At 59.7% G+C, this 14,420-nt stretch overlaps 3 protein-coding genes across 7 annotated transcripts; 2 read left to right on the top strand and 1 right to left on the bottom strand.

The window, feature by feature from the left end:
• The first annotated feature begins 283 nt into the window (after positions 1 to 283).
• Positions 284 to 3,019, top strand: LOC138818760 (ciliary microtubule associated protein 1A). Its single transcript, XM_070009851.1, has 7 exons — positions 284 to 416; positions 764 to 880; positions 1,000 to 1,200; positions 1,490 to 1,591; positions 1,719 to 1,840; positions 2,293 to 2,433; positions 2,719 to 3,019. Exons 2-7 carry the CDS (start codon positions 772 to 774, stop codon positions 2,806 to 2,808), a joined length of 765 nt encoding a protein of 254 aa, XP_069865952.1. The 5' UTR covers positions 284 to 416; positions 764 to 771; the 3' UTR covers positions 2,809 to 3,019.
• A 321-nt stretch (positions 3,020 to 3,340) lies between these two features.
• LOC138818775 (BET1-like protein) lies at positions 3,341 to 7,957 on the bottom strand. The gene is made up of 4 exons (XM_070009875.1): positions 7,534 to 7,957; positions 6,360 to 6,451; positions 5,828 to 5,884; positions 3,341 to 5,712 (listed from the first exon to the last, which is right to left on the bottom strand). The coding sequence occupies exons 1-4, from the start codon at positions 7,550 to 7,552 to the stop codon at positions 5,545 to 5,547; spliced, it is 336 nt and encodes a 111-aa protein (XP_069865976.1). The 5' UTR covers positions 7,553 to 7,957; the 3' UTR covers positions 3,341 to 5,544.
• A 106-nt stretch (positions 7,958 to 8,063) lies between these two features.
• On the top strand, positions 8,064 to 13,604 carry LOC138818773 (synembryn-A). Of its 5 annotated transcripts, none has more exons than XM_070009865.1 (10): positions 8,064 to 8,278; positions 8,385 to 8,432; positions 8,960 to 9,550; positions 9,803 to 9,894; positions 10,388 to 10,538; positions 11,530 to 11,625; positions 11,710 to 11,872; positions 11,947 to 12,091; positions 12,459 to 12,581; positions 12,902 to 13,604. In XM_070009865.1, exons 1-10 carry the CDS (start codon positions 8,195 to 8,197, stop codon positions 13,020 to 13,022), a joined length of 1,614 nt encoding a protein of 537 aa, XP_069865966.1. In that variant the 5' UTR covers positions 8,064 to 8,194; the 3' UTR covers positions 13,023 to 13,604. The 5 variants fall into 5 exon arrangements, with proteins under 5 accessions (XP_069865966.1, XP_069865971.1, XP_069865969.1 ...); XM_070009870.1 differs by having other exon boundaries at positions 8,065 to 8,278; positions 11,746 to 11,872; XM_070009868.1 differs by having other exon boundaries at positions 8,092 to 8,278; positions 11,728 to 11,872.
• Positions 13,605 to 14,420: the final 816 nt, after the last annotated feature.

Below are 14,420 nucleotides of genomic sequence, written 5' to 3'. Positions count from 1 at the left end.
AGGTCTGGAGAAGATAGGAGTCCCTGGAGAAAATGGGGTCCCTGGTAGAAGGTAGGGGTCCCTAGAGAAGATGGGGTACTGGAGAAGGTGAGGGTTCCCAGACAGGAAGAGGCCTGGAAACGGTGGGGGTACCTTCAGCGGAGGTTCCTGGAGAGGAGAGCTTGAGGGGGGCCTGGACAGAGGGCATTGTCTCCATCATACACACTATGCTCTAGAACCCCCCCCCAGTCCTACACAGCCACATTCTAGAGCTCAGGGGAGGGGACCCCTCCCAATTCTCCAAGCCCCTGGGGTGAGAGGGAGGCCTTTCTTTCATGCTCTGCTTTTGGGAACCGCCTGGCACTGACGCCAGGGGGAGGAGCCCACCTGCGTGGAGGCTGGGTCCCAGGCTGCCCTGAGCCTGCTCTTGCACAGAGGTGAGGCCTGCGGACCGGCCCCCCTCCCAAAGGCACCCAGCCAAGCAGCTCCCATTCTCCCTACCGGCTCCCTGCTGGTCACGCCTAGGGTTCTCCAAGTAGATGGGACCTCACCCTTAGGGCCCAAGACCTCCTTAGAGCCAGGGGGTGGGCAGCGTCTCAGGGACAGTGCTGGAGGCTAGGGAGGGCTTGGAAAACGCACACAGCCCCTAATTGCTTGAGACCCCACGGCAACTGCAGCCTGCAGCTCTGCCCGTGCGTCAGCAGGACCAGGGGCAGGAATGTGGGGGCCAGGGTGAGATGGGCCAGGGCCTCCCAGCACCTGTCACCCTCTTACCCATGGACAGAGCCAGCCATGGCGGAAGAGATATGGGTGGGCACTTGGAGGCCCCATCGCCCCCGGGGACCCATCATGGCCCTCTACAGCAGCCCTGGACCCAAGTACCTGATTCCACCCACTACGGGTAAGAGCCTAGGGGTGGCGGGGTGGGAGGAGCCAGAAGCCAGGTGTGAGGTAGGGGTGGGTCTGGAGCTTGGGGAGAAGGGATGTCTGGCTCCAGCAGCAAAGAGACTGTGCGCACAGGCTTCGTCAAGCACACGCCCACCAAGCTGCGGGCGCCGGCCTACAGCTTCCGCGGAGCCCCCATGCTCCTGGCCGAGAACTGCTCCCCGGGGCCCCGCTACAGTGTAAACCCCAAAATACTGAGGACCGGCAAGGACATCGGCCCCACCTACTCCATCCTTGGGCGCTACCACACCAAGACTGTGCTGACCCCAGGGCCGGGTGAGTGACCCCACTTGAGGCTCCCAGACAAGATGGGCATGGGAAGGCCAGGGTGGACCCAAGTACTAAGCCAAAACAGCAGAGCCCAAGACCCCACAGTCCCGTCTGACCTGCAGTGCAGGAGCCCGGGCCACAAGCCCTGTTCTCCCTGCTTGAAAGCAGCCCTCCAGTCAGGGTTTGCACCCTCAGCTCTGATCGAGCCCACTCACCAGTATGCTGAGGCCTGGAGGCCTCACTCAAGGTGGGAGCTACTCACATGCCTGCTGTCCCCGCACCTCCTCCCCCTCAGGTGACTACTTTCCAGAGAAATCTACCAAGCATGTGTTTGACTCGGCGCCCAGCCATTCCATCTCGGCACGGACCAAGACCTTCCGCGTGGACAGCACCCCAGGTCTGTCACAGCTCCAACTGTCAGCCAGGTGACCGGCGTGTGGGCCCTAGGGGTAGAAGAGACCACACGGTGGGGCCCCTGAGGGGTGAAGAGAACCCCAGGACTCCAGGCCCCCCTCTTTCCCCAGGCCCTGCTGCATACATGCTCCCGGTGGTGATGGGCCCGCACACCGTGGGCAAGGTCTCCCAGCCCTCCTTCTCCATCAAGGGCCGCAGCAAACTGGGCAGCTTCAGCGATGACCTGCACAAGGCAAGGCTCCCGGGGCCCCGTGCCCACCTGCTGAGGCCCCCGGCCGGTCCCCTGAACGCATGGTGGGGGGGGAGCCAGGTACCAGCTTGGGAGCTGTGCTGTAGCCGAGAGCACTGCTGGAGGGCAAACAGCAGTGTTAGATAGGGGCGACCCGGAGAGAAGGTAAGCTCTGAGCGCTTGGGGGGAGGGTTCTAGCTTCCCTAGACTCAGGTCATTGTCCTCATACCCAAAAAGGGACAGTGTCCCCACTGCAAAGGGGCCTGACAGAAGGGGTGTGTGTTAGACTGGGGCACAATGGGGATGATTGCTTAGTGATGCTGAAATTGAGGCCTGAATCCCACAAAGGTGTTCATAGGCACAGTGGGTCCAGGCACCCCTGGTGACAGCAGGGTACCAAACCTGCCCCGTTCTCTGACAACACACGCTTACCTGAGTCCTCTTTCACCTCCTAGACCCCAGGTCCTGCAGCGTACCGCCAGACTGATGTGCAACTGACCAAGTTCAAGGCACCACAGTACACCATGGCTGCCCGGGTGGAGCCCCCAGGGGACAAGACTCTCAAGCCAGGACCGGGAGCCCACAGCCCTGAGAAGGTCCAGGAAGCAAAGCCTAGAGGCTGGGTGGGGGTCAGGACAGGACACACTCTGGGTGTGGGGGAGGGGGGGGCCTTCGTGGCTTCCCTGTGCATTGCTGTACTGGCCCGAAGCAACTCTTCAGGTGTGGGAACCAGAGCCCCAACCCTTCCCCAGCTGCTGTGAGTTAGCACTGCTGAGTGCTCCATGCTCAGGGTCCAAGCAGGCTCTTCACTGGCCACCTTGGCCCCAGGTTCTGGAGGGACAGCAGCCCGGCCCCACCAGCTCACGGCTTCTCTCTCCCAGGTGACCCTGACCAAGCCCTGCGCTCCCATCGTCACCTTTGGCATCAAGCACTCTGATTATATGACACCCCTGGTGGTGGATGTGGAATAGCCCTGCCCCGCAAGCTCCACACAAGAGGTCCCCACAGGAAGACAGCCGGGCTGGACTGGAAGCACCCTCTACCACCTGGGCCGCTGCTGGACTGGCTATGCAAAGCACAGCATGCTTATTTGGGCAATTCTAACAAAATATTTTTTCTACACTGTATTCCCATTTGCTAATCTTGTTTCCTGCTGTGTCCAAATTATAAAAATAAACCACACATTCCATTCTTAAGGATTTGTCCTGGGAAAGGCTACGTTTTCCTAGAAGCCCCCCATGACTGTCGGTGCCAACACACAGGAGGTCCCCTTCCAGCTTTCTCGGGGCTCCAGGGTCTGCACAGGAAGACAGGAGGCTTGCGAGCCCGGACCTCGGCCTCACTGTGCTGTGCCTACACTGTGGCCTTGCCCCTCCCCCGCTTGACTCTGGACCACTGTTAATAAGATGTGATGCAATTGCCCGAAACCCCATGCATCCAAAGGTGTGTGGGCATCCCACACAGGCACCTCATACAACAAATCAAGACAGAGTAAGTCAATCCTTCATAAAGCTGTTTATTTGAGTTTTTATTGCTGACAAGTTCTTGAACCATGGGATACAGCCTGGCAACTTGTCCTCATAGCCTCTCACACTGGCCTTTAAGGTCTTTTTATTTGCTGGCATCAAGAACCAAATTGGCATCCCGCTTTTCTCCTGGGTCCAGTGCCAAGTGCACAGAACCAAGCTGGAGGCCCACGTTTTTGGCACTGCCGTCCCCTTTACAGGAGTCACACAGCAGAAGACTCACACAGAATACGGAACAGAATTGCTAGAGCACTACCAACAGCTGTGGAGACAGAAAGGCGAGGAACAGAGACGGATACCCAAGGGGAACAGAACCACAGAGGTTCTACGAGAGATGGCAAAATTTCCACAAGGAACTCATCCCTGGTTAGCCATGTTCTCAGGAAGTTAGCAGTATCCTGCCAGAAAAAACAGGGAGGCCCAGCTGAATCATGATGCGTCTAACCGGCAGGGATCAGTGAGGAGGTGGCCCGGGCAGATGCTGCCAGTGTTTGGTGACAGGCAGAGGACTAAGACAAAGCTCAGCACACAAAGACACCCAGGGTGAGGGCGTTAAAGGTGTCCACGGAAGTGGCACAAACTTTACCAGCCCAGGGTTTCAGGGAAATAACAAAGCCAGAGAGAGAGGTAGTAAGAAGTAATCGATGCTGGAGCCAGACCCTCCTTCTCCAGACCCAACAGAAGGGCCAAAGATGAGGAAAGGTGACTATGGTGAGCATGTGAAGGAAAAGGAGGGCTGCTGACAGGGGGAGCAGGGGAGGGTCCTTGGGTTGCAGGCCAGAGCAGGGCAGGGCCGCCATGTGGAGAGGGCAGGCTGCGTCGACCTGACCTTGGAGGCATGGCAAGCCTCAGCGTGGTCACAAGGTAGGTGGTGAGCCAGCAAGCACTGAGGGTGGGGGACTGGAACACAGAAGCGCACACAACTGCACAATATATTCCTTGAGGACATCTTTTAAAAGCTGGGAGCAGGTGGCTCACACCTGTGATCCTGGCTCGTCCAGAGGTTGAGATCTGAGGATCAGGGTTCAAAGCCAGCCAACCAATTAAGTGATCCTGGCTAGTCAGGAGGTTGAGATCTGAGGATCAGGGTTCAAAGCCAGCCAATTAAGCACCAAAAAAGATGGAAGTGGAGCTGTGGCTCAAGTGGTAGAGTGCTAGCCTTGAGCAAAAAAGTTGGGGGTGGGGGAGAATGAGGAGGAGGAAAGAAGAAGACGATGACTCCTCTCACAAGTTCCGTCTGTATGAACTCAGGACTAGCCAAATAGGCAGTAAGGGCCAGAGACACCTGGGTAGGAAGTCTGTAGAGGTAGGGAGCAAGGAGTGTGGCTGAGGACTCTCCCACAATGAGGGGAACAGGCTGTGGGAGGCAGGGCAGGGGGTAAAAGTTCCCACTACAAACAGTATAGCTGCACGCTCAGGTGGAGTAGGGTCCTACAAGGAGGATCCTCACAGGGAAGACTACCTCACACACAGCGTCTCAAAGGGCAGGTGAGACCTTTTCTGTGTTTCATTTCATCTCCTGGGGAAAAAGTTTTGGCAATGGGGGACCCAAGCCTAAGTCCTGAAGGTAGAGTCCTCTGTTCCCAGACATAAACATGCCCCTGTGGCCCAACCAATTCCAGCCCAAACCCACAGTGCATTCCTGTACCCACAGCCTTGCTCTTTGCAGGGGTCTGGCTATATCCAAGGATAGAGGGCACAGGCTTTAAAATCGGGGACTCATGATCTATGCAGATAAATACTTGCTCAGCAGCTCTAGTGAGGAGATTGCCACATCCAGAAATTGCCATATTTGACTCTCAGCTTGTGTGAGGTTCACAGACATAATCCCTTCTTTCTGTTGTCTGCCCCAGGCTCTTCAGATTCAGACACAGACAGGACAGGAGAGCATTAAACTATTAGAGCCCTGAGGGCTGGGTGGACAGCTGCTGGCCACACTGAGCACATTCAGGATTCTCAGCTGTTTGGCTCAAATCTAGCTTGTTCTGACCTATTGGAGGGCTGAGCCTTAGTTTCTCCAAACCACGAGTGCTCTGATCAGAGGCAACGGTGGCCCTTACCACATAGGAAGAAAATGCATGGCCCATGATGATCACTGTAAAGGAGTATTTTTGTAGCATGTCCTCAGGAGCCCAAGATACCAGGTGAGGAAAACCCTGGATTCCTGTGGCTCCCACTGGCTCACGTCCTTGCCCTTGACAAGAGGTAGGAGAGGATGAAGAAGGCCACAATCAGGCCCACGGCCATACCACAGAGAAGCTTCCGATTGTCTCGCCCAGATCGTGCCATCATGGAAAAGCGCTTCACACTCCCTGTGAGCAGACCAGTCATGCTGGTGAAGTCCGAGTCCTGAGGGAAGGACCCAGCAGGATCACATACGGTGGCACCTTGACCAATCCACCACCCACACAAGCACAGACTTCAGAGCAGGTGGGAGTGGGAGGGCCACACCTTAGACCCTTACCATGCCATCCAGGTACTGGTTCTGGTCTTCAGCATCCCTATCAATGTCCAGGGCCAGCTGATAAGGATACAGAGATTATACAGTCAGGCCACAGCAGTCACAGAACATAGTACCCATCCACCCCCATCAAGACCAGCCAAACTCACCCATGTCTCTACCAGACCCAGTGTCCCAACAGACTGGAAAGGTTCAAGTATCACTCTGGGTTGTACTCAAGCCAACAAAGCTAATGGAAAGCTGCCTGATATCCCTCTGAGACTCTTCCTAACTCCTTTTTTTTTTTTTTTTTTTTGTCAGCTGTGGGGCCTGAACTCTGGGCCTGGGCGCTGTCCCTCAGCTCTTCAGCTCAAGGCTAGCCCTCTACCACTTGAGCCACAGCGCCACTTCCGGCTTTCTTTTTTACTTATGTGGTGCTGGGGAATTGAACCCAGGGCCTCAGGCATGCGAGGTGAGCACTCTACCACCCAGCCCCTCTTCCTAACTTCGTACCCCAACTCCCCAGGGGAAAGAAGGGGCACGGGCCACCACTGACCGATTTAAGCCTGGTAACCTTGGAGGCAAGGCTGTCGGCCATCCGCTTGTTCTCCCGGTCTAGAATCTCCTCCACAGCCCCGGAGCTCTGAGCTGTGAGAACAGACAGAGGCTGAAGACTCGCACGGAGTTTCTGACCTCTCACCCCAGCTGAATTTGTTTGGTAAGGCAGCTACGGAGACAGGGCTCCCTTGTGTCTGCCGAGCACCTGAGAGGCAGGCTGTGTAGCACGGTCAGCTCCCTGGGGGCGACCCCTTCTTTACCCCACAAGAGGTGGCTGTGACACCCAACACACGGTATCTGACAAAACCTGCCGGGCTGGACCCGCACCCGGCGGTTTCCGTAACAGAGCGGAGTGAACTGTGCTGGCCTGACGCAGGAGGAGATCCTGAGGACCGGGGGAGGGGAGGGGAGGGGAAGGGGGAGGGGGAAAGAGGGGAGGGGGAGGGGGAAAGAGGGGAGGGGGGAAGAGGGGAGGGCAGGGGAGGGGAGGGGAGAGGGAGGGGGAGGGGAGGAGAGGGGAGAAGGGAGGAGAGGAGGGGGAGGGGGAGGGGAGGGGGGAAGGGGGAGGAAAGGGGAGGGGAAGGGAGAGGGCAGGGGAGGGGAAGGGAGAGGGGGAAAGAGGGGAGGGGGAGGGGGAAAGAGGGGAGGGGGGAAGAGGGGAGGGCAGGGGAGGGGAGGGGAGAGGGAGGGGGAGGGGAGGAGAGGGGAGAAGGGAGGAGAGGAGGGGGAGGGGGAGGGGAGGGGGGAAGGGGGAGGAAAGGGGAGGGGAAGGGAGAGGGCAGGGGAGGGGAAGGGAGAGGGCAGGGGAGGGGAAGGGAAAGGAGGGGGAGGGGAGGGGAAAGGAGGGGAAGGGGAGGGGGAGGAGAGGAGGGAGGGGAGGGAGGGAGGAGAGGAGGGGGAGGGAAGGGGGGAGGGGGGAAGGGGGAGGGGAGCGGAGGGGAGGCCCTGGGCGAGCTGCGCGTGCGCACTCCCGTGAACCCCGCGCCCACTGCCGCGCCCGCGCCCGCGCCCGCGCCCGCGCCCGCGCCCGCGCCCGCGCCCCAGGCCCGTCGACCCTCCAGGTCTCTGCTACCCCGGACGGGCGGCCACGCTCGCTCCGGGGTCGGCCTCCGAGCCGGCCGGCCGCGGCCCCGGCGCCGGCCCACGCCCGCGGCGCCCTCTCGAGTGCTCACCCCGAGACCAGTCCGCCATCGCGTCCCCGCCCGGCAGCGGCACCGCGGACGTGGCACCAGCGCTCGCGAGGCGCTCGCGCCGCAGCTCTCCGGCCTCTCCTCTTCCGCTCAAGGCCAATCACTTCCGGAAGGGCAGCGACGGGACGGAAATACGTCAGCCTCGGGGCCCCCCGAGGAGCGCGCGGGGCCGCTGATTGGCTCGGGGACCTGCCCGTCAGCCCCGTCCTTCCGGGCCGGAGGAGGCGGGGCGTCCGGGCCGTGCAATCCCGTCCCCACGGGCGCGCGCGCCTCGCCCCTCTCGCGTGGGCCCCGCGGCCTGCGCCGGCCCCTCTGGTGCGTGGCGCGGCTCCTCCGGGCCGCTGCGCCGCCCGCCCGCGCTCTCGGCTCGGCCTTCGGCGGGTTGCTGTGCTTCCCGCCCGCGCCTCCGGGACCGAGCCACGCAGGGGCGCCCGGGGGGTCCGCGGCCCGCAGCGCGCCCCGTCCAGCGCCACGGGAGGCGCGGGCACGGCCACTTCCGGGCTCCGGGCGGCGCGCGCCGGGCCCGCGAGCCCCGCGCCCCAGCAGCCCTCGCGCCGGGCGCGGCTTCCGGGCCGGGCGGGGCCGTCGGTTCGCCCGCTGACGTTTTCCCAGCGAGAGTTGGCGGCGCGGCGTCTCGGGGGCCATGGAGCCCCGGGCGGTCGCGGACGCTCTGGAAAGCGGCGAGGAAGGCGACATTCTGGAAGCCCTGCGGTCGTACAACCGGGAGGTGAGTGCGCCGAGGCCGGGCGAGGGGCGCGCGGCCCGGGCCTCCCGGGAGGGCGGCGCGGAGGCGGCGCGGGGCCGCAGCCCTGAGCCCGGCGCTCTCTCCGCAGCACGCCCAGAGCTTCGCCTTCGATGACGCCCAGCTGGAGGACCGGAAGGTGGGTGCGGTCGCGCGGGGCGGGCGGGGCGGGAGCGGGAGGGGCGCGGGCGGGGCGCGGGGCGCCGGCGGGGAGCAGGAGGGGCGGGGGCGCGGGCGGGGCGGGGGGAGCGGGTGGGGGGTCCGCCGGCGGGGAGGCGCGGCGCGCGGGAGGGGCGGGGCGGGGCGCGGGGCGCAGGCGGGGAGCAGGAGGGGCGGGGGCGCGGGCAGGGCTGGGGGGAGCGGGGGTGCGGGCGGCGCGGGCGGGGCTGGGGGAGCGGGCGGGGGGGGGGCGGCGCGGGCGGGGCTGGGGGAGCGGGCGGGGGCCGGCGCGGGCGGGGCTGGGGGAGCGGGCGGGGGGGGGCGGCGCGGGCGGCGGGGGCGCGGGTGGGAGGGGCCGCCGGCGGGGGGGCGCGGCGTGGGCGGGGCTGGGGGAGCGGGGGGGGGGGGCGGGCGCGGGCGGGGCTGGGGGGGGCGGGCGCGGGCGGGGCTGGAGGAGCGGGCGGGGGGCGGGGGTCGCTCGCCGCAGCCGCTCCGTCCCGTCCACAGAGGCTCGCCTCCCTGCTGGTCTCCGTCCTGGAGCGGGGCCCGCCGCCCTCGCACCGCGTCACCTGGCTGCAGACCGTCCGCATCCTGTCCCGGGACCGCGGCTGCCTGGACCCGTTCGCCAGCCGCCAGAGCATCGGGGCGCTGGCCCTCTGGGCGGACATCGCTGGCCCCGCGGGGCCCGGCGCGGGGCCCCCGGACATGGCCGTCACGCTCGAGGCCCTCAAATGCCTGTGCAACCTCGTGCTCAGCAGCCCCGCGGCGCAGCTGGCGGCCGCAGAGGCCAACCTGGTGGTGAGGCTCACGGAGCGCGTGGGACTTTACCGAACGAGGAGCTTCCCCCACGAGGTCCAGTTCTTTGACCTGCGGCTCCTCTTCCTGCTAACAGCGCTCCGCACCGACGTGCGCCAGCAGCTGTTTCAGGAGCTGCGGGGTGTGCGGCTGCTGACCGACACGCTGGAGCTCACGCTGGGAGTGACCCCCGAAGTGAGCCCCCCTGAGTTCCTTCCCCTCCAAGAGACTGAGCGAGCTATGGAGATCCTCAAAGTGCTCTTCAACATCACCTTCGAGTCCATCAAGAGGGAGGTGGACGAGGTGAGCACAGGTGGGGCTGGGCTCGGCTAGGCCATTTCATGGATGTGGCAAGACAGGAGCCATGCCTGTTTCTGTAAGTGGAACTAGGGTATGTTAACGTCATCCCAAGGGGAGTCACTAACGTCCTAGTCTGCATCGAGGACCGTTTGGGAGAGCAGCAACGGTCGTCTCAGCCTAGCACTGGCTAGGGAGGCCCTGGGGTGCAGCAGCCAGAGTGATGCTCCTCACAGGAGATCCTTTGTCTTTGGTCAGGAAGATATCGCCCTTTACCAGTACCTGGGAACGCTTCTGCGACACTGTGTGATGATCGCTGCTGCCGGAGACCGCACAGAGGAGTTCCATGGGTGAGAGCAGGGCTTGTGCTTGGGAGTGACATACTCAGATACCTAGGTGGGGGTGTCTCACTTGCCTGTGGACTAGAACCACCTTGAGAGCCAGGGCTGTACCACAGTGTCTAACTTTTGTCTGGGGAATCAGACGTTAACTGGCTTGCTTCCCAAGAGCGCAGGTGCTTCCCCGTATGGAACATAGGGGCAGGGCTTAGGGCAGAGGCAGGGATCACCAGGCAACCTGTTTTTTGTGTCTCAGTGCCTGGGCTGGCCTAGCTTTCCAGAGATAAAGTGGTGCCTCAGCCCAGACAGGTGGCGAAGGCAGTGTCTGCAGAGGAGCCCCTCCCCCCATGTTTCTGAGACCAGTCCTTGCTCTTGACTGTGGTTCTTAGTACTATTCTTTAAGACCTTAAGTGCTGACTTGCACCGTGTATTCCTAGAAGGGGAAACTAGGAGTTACACCTGTGCTGAGGACCAGCTCAAGGATCCTCCATCCATCTTTCCCCAGGCACGCAGTGAACCTCCTGGGGAACTTGCCTCTCAAGTGTTTAGATACCCTTCTCACCCTGGAGCTTCATGAGGGCTCCTTGGAGTTCCTGGGAGTGAATATGGATGTGATCAGTGCGCTCCTTGCTTTCCTGGAAAAGCGTCTGCACCAGGTAAGCAGGAACTTTACCTGGACGTCCCTAGGGGTTCTGGCCCTGGCATCCACACACGGCTATAGTCACTGTTTCTGCCCTGCTCACATTAGCAAATGCAGGTCTGATGACCTGGCTGCTCCAAGCCTAGCCTTAGGGAAAGCTGCCAAACGTTACCCTGTCTCCCTCTGGACACCTGCATGCTTACGCCCTCTCTGCTGTTGTTTTCTGCAAGGAAACAAGTTTCTTAGGGCTTAGTGAAGTGCTTGTTATCTTTTAAGTCTTTTTGTAGGTTCCTCCTGCATAGTCTTCAAAAGCTCCTAGTCCTTGCTTGTGACCTTCACACTTCTAGTGTTCGGGCATGGCAACCCTAGGTTACCCGCATTATCCGTCCTTGGCACTGAAGCTTCTGATCAGAGGTCCCTCTGATTCACTGACATTAGGCAGGGGAAAAGCTGCAGACTGAAGTGTGGCGGGCCTCTGAGAGAGGTGTGTGGTGCGTCAGGAGTGGGTGTGGAGTACAGAGCATGTGAGCTGTGCGAGTGCAGAGAGGAGCTGGCTAAGCCCCCTGTTGCTACAGCTGCTGGTGTCGGGCTCCAGAGAAATAATGCGGCTGGGCACAGATAGAAACTCAGCTACTTGTCTGCAAGGGAGGCTCCCAGGATAAGGAGTCTGTTGTTTCTCATTGCTATCATTTCCTGAGGATAGTATGTATACCAGGGGTATGCTGACAGCTTCCAACGTGTAGTTCAGTCACACTCCTAGTTTATAATTGAGCAAGTTACATTAAAAGCAACTGAGCTGTTTGCTTCAGGTCACAACGTCTTTAAGTAGGTTACAGAGTTAGGTCCTGTTCCCATCCCTTCTGAAGCTGACAGACACCCACCCCCAGCTCTGGCCCTCCACTGACTTCCTCCAGCATGGCCTCTCACAAGCCTTCCTGCCAGGACCCAGCACTGCCTGTGTGTGGGTGGCCTGCACCCCACCCCAGGGGTGACTGGCCCTTCTGCAGACCCACAGGCTCAAGGAGAGTGTGGCTCCTGTGCTGAGTGTGCTGACTGAGTGTGCCCGCATGCACCGTCCAGTCAGGAAGTTCCTGAAGGCCCAGGTACCCAGCAGAGGAGCCTGAGTGGGGGTGGGGGTGGACTTGCCTCAATCCACGTAAGCCTGGCGTCTCCAAGCCTGGCCTCAGGGACAGCTGCCCTCCCAGGTGCTGCCCCCTCTGCAGGATGTCCGGACCCGACCTGAGGTCGGGGACCTGCTCCGGAACAAGCTTGTCCGCCTCATGACACACCTGGACACTGACGTGAAGAGAGTAGCTGCCGAGTTCCTCTTTGTCCTGTGCTCTGAGAGTGGTAAGGGGTGCCCAGTTCCCAGGTCTGCCCTGCCCTAGCTGCATTCACACACTGATTCCTGCCTTGGCCTGCAGTGCCTCGATTCATCAAGTACACAGGCTATGGAAATGCTGCAGGCCTCTTGGCTGCCAGAGGTCTCATGGCAGGGGGCCGGCCTGAAGGTCAGTACTCAGAGGACGAGGACACAGACACAGAGGAGTACAAGGAAGCCAAGGCCAGGTGTGTGCTAGCTCACCATCAGACCTGTCAGTCCCTGCTCCTGCCCTCCCTGCCTAGACTCCCGTGGTAGGTGGGATGGCATGAAGAATGGGTGAGACTTTTCTAGAATCATCCACCTGTCCCAAGTGATGGTTGTCCTGATGACATGCTCAGGCTTCCGAGCAGGCTCTCTAGGGAGCCAGGAGTTGCCTGGAGCAGAAGCAATTACTGTTCCTGAAAGGAAAGTTACCTCTTCCATCACCACCAAAAATCTGGGTTTCTTCCCAGACCAGGCTTGATGAGGAAGATGGGAACACCGCCTGTCCACCCAGCACCACTTGTCTTAGAAAGTAACCTAACACGTGTCTCATGCTCTTGCCCTGGGAAGCAGCATCAACCCGGTGACCGGGAGGGTGGAAGAGAAGCCTCCCAACCCTATGGAGGGCATGACAGAGGAGCAGAAAGAGCATGAGGCCATGAAGCTGGTGAACATGTTTGACAAGCTTTCCAGGTGAGAGTGGTGAACCGAAGGGCCTGTGGCTGAGAGAAAGGGGACCAGAGGAAGGAAAAGACCTTGGAAAGGCTGCATTACTTTGTTTAAACTCACTGCTTGCCCTCTAAGAAATCCCACAGAAAAGAGGGGAAGGTCCTTATTGTACCCTTTATTACCAGTGATGAAAACAGGCCAAGAATTTGAGGGACTGTCCAACATTAAGTCTGTTAGATATTAAGATTTGGGCCAGACTGGCACAGGGTACTCCCTAGGCCCCGGTCGCAGCCAGAGGTGTGCAGGCAGGCCCTTTGCCCAGCCCTGCTGTGCTTTCCCCTCAGGCACAGAGTCATCCAGCCCATGGGGATGAGTCCCCGGGGCCACCTGACATCCCTGCAGGATGCAATGTGTGAGACCATGGAGGAACAGCTCTCCTCAGACCCTGACTCGGACCCTGACTGAGGACATGGTGTCTCTGCTTCTTCCTGAACTGGTGCTGCTTCCAGAGACGCCCTCAGTGCCACCCAGGGAAGCCACACACTCCTCTATCTGGGGACCCCCTTCTCTATCCCCCAAGTTCTGTCTTGTGATCTGCCTAGGACTGTGATGGTCGTGTTCTGCTGTAGGTGGGGAAATCAGCTTTTCCACATGCAAAGTTGTCTCTGTGATATGTGTAAGTGCGGAGGCTACTTGGTCAGAGACATCACAGCCAGTATGTGTGGGGAAGGGTGGTACTGAGCTGGGAACACAGGTGCAAAACCATCTGAGGTTGGTATGTTGGCCCAGAGCTACTGTATGGGGCATGTGGTGTGTTTTATGCAGGGGAATGGGCCTCTAACTATATAGCTGGAGTTTGGTAACAGAGCAAAGCATGTGCTATTGTTCCTGCTTCCTCAGCTCAGCACAGGGCTCAGCCACCTTACTGGTTGTGATAAATAGATCAATCCTACCTACTTATTCTAGCCTAACACATGAAAGAAAATGCCCTTGTGAGACTGTAAACTGACTTCAGAGGAATGGAATAAAGATGAGTTTTGGGCAGGACCATGCTTTTGAGTATCTGTATAAAATAGTGAAACAGGGCTGGGAATGTGGCTTAGTGGTAGAGTGCTTGCCTAGTATGCATGAAGCTATGGGTTCAATTTCCTCAGTACCACATAAACAGCAGAAGCCAGAAGTGGTGCTATGGCTCAAGTGGTAGAGTGCTAGCCTTGAGCAAAAGAAGCTTAGGAACAGTGCCCAGACCCTGAGTTCAAGCCCAGGACTAGCCAAAAAAAAAAGGTAAACATGCTGATATTAAGTAAAAACCCAAGCTAGTTTTATTCTCCGAATCTAACACTTCCTCCAGACTCAGTTAACAGTCTTGTTAACTGAGAAGCAAGGTCCCAGAACCACCTTCCATGGAGTCTTAACTTTTCCCATCACCCACCCTCCCCCTCAGGTGCAGCTTGGACAGGAAATGGTCCGCATGCACCAGGAAAGAGGGTACAACATATGGGTGGCAGATAAGGAGGTCAGCTATTAAGAGTTGTGTCTGGGCCATGTAGGAAACAGTACCTCTACAAAATAGGAGATCCAGTACGCATCCATACAAGCTGGGGCTAACAGCGGAGCCAGTAACGTTTCCTAATACATGGTACCTTGTGTTTGAAGTTTTCAGTACCCTAACTAGACACCCAGGTGTAGGGGTGGGGGACAAGAGGAAGGTTAGGAACTGCTGGGCAGACTGCTCTGAAAGGCCTGGACCATTTTCACAATCCAAGGACAGACGAGTTCAGTCCCTCCTATCCCAAGAGGGGGACACCATGTCACAAAGTTAGCTTTCCACTCTGATACCAACACTTGCTGTCTTGAGAAGAC

The sequence above is a fragment of the Dipodomys merriami genome, unplaced genomic scaffold, assembly GCF_024711535.1.
Source record: "Dipodomys merriami isolate MVZ:Mamm:240054 unplaced genomic scaffold, mDipMer1.0.p SCAF_78, whole genome shotgun sequence".
Taxonomy (NCBI): Eukaryota; Metazoa; Chordata; class Mammalia; order Rodentia; family Heteromyidae; genus Dipodomys; species Dipodomys merriami.
Note: the sequence above shows the minus strand (reverse complement) of the source record. Positions and strands in the feature narration are given on the sequence as shown.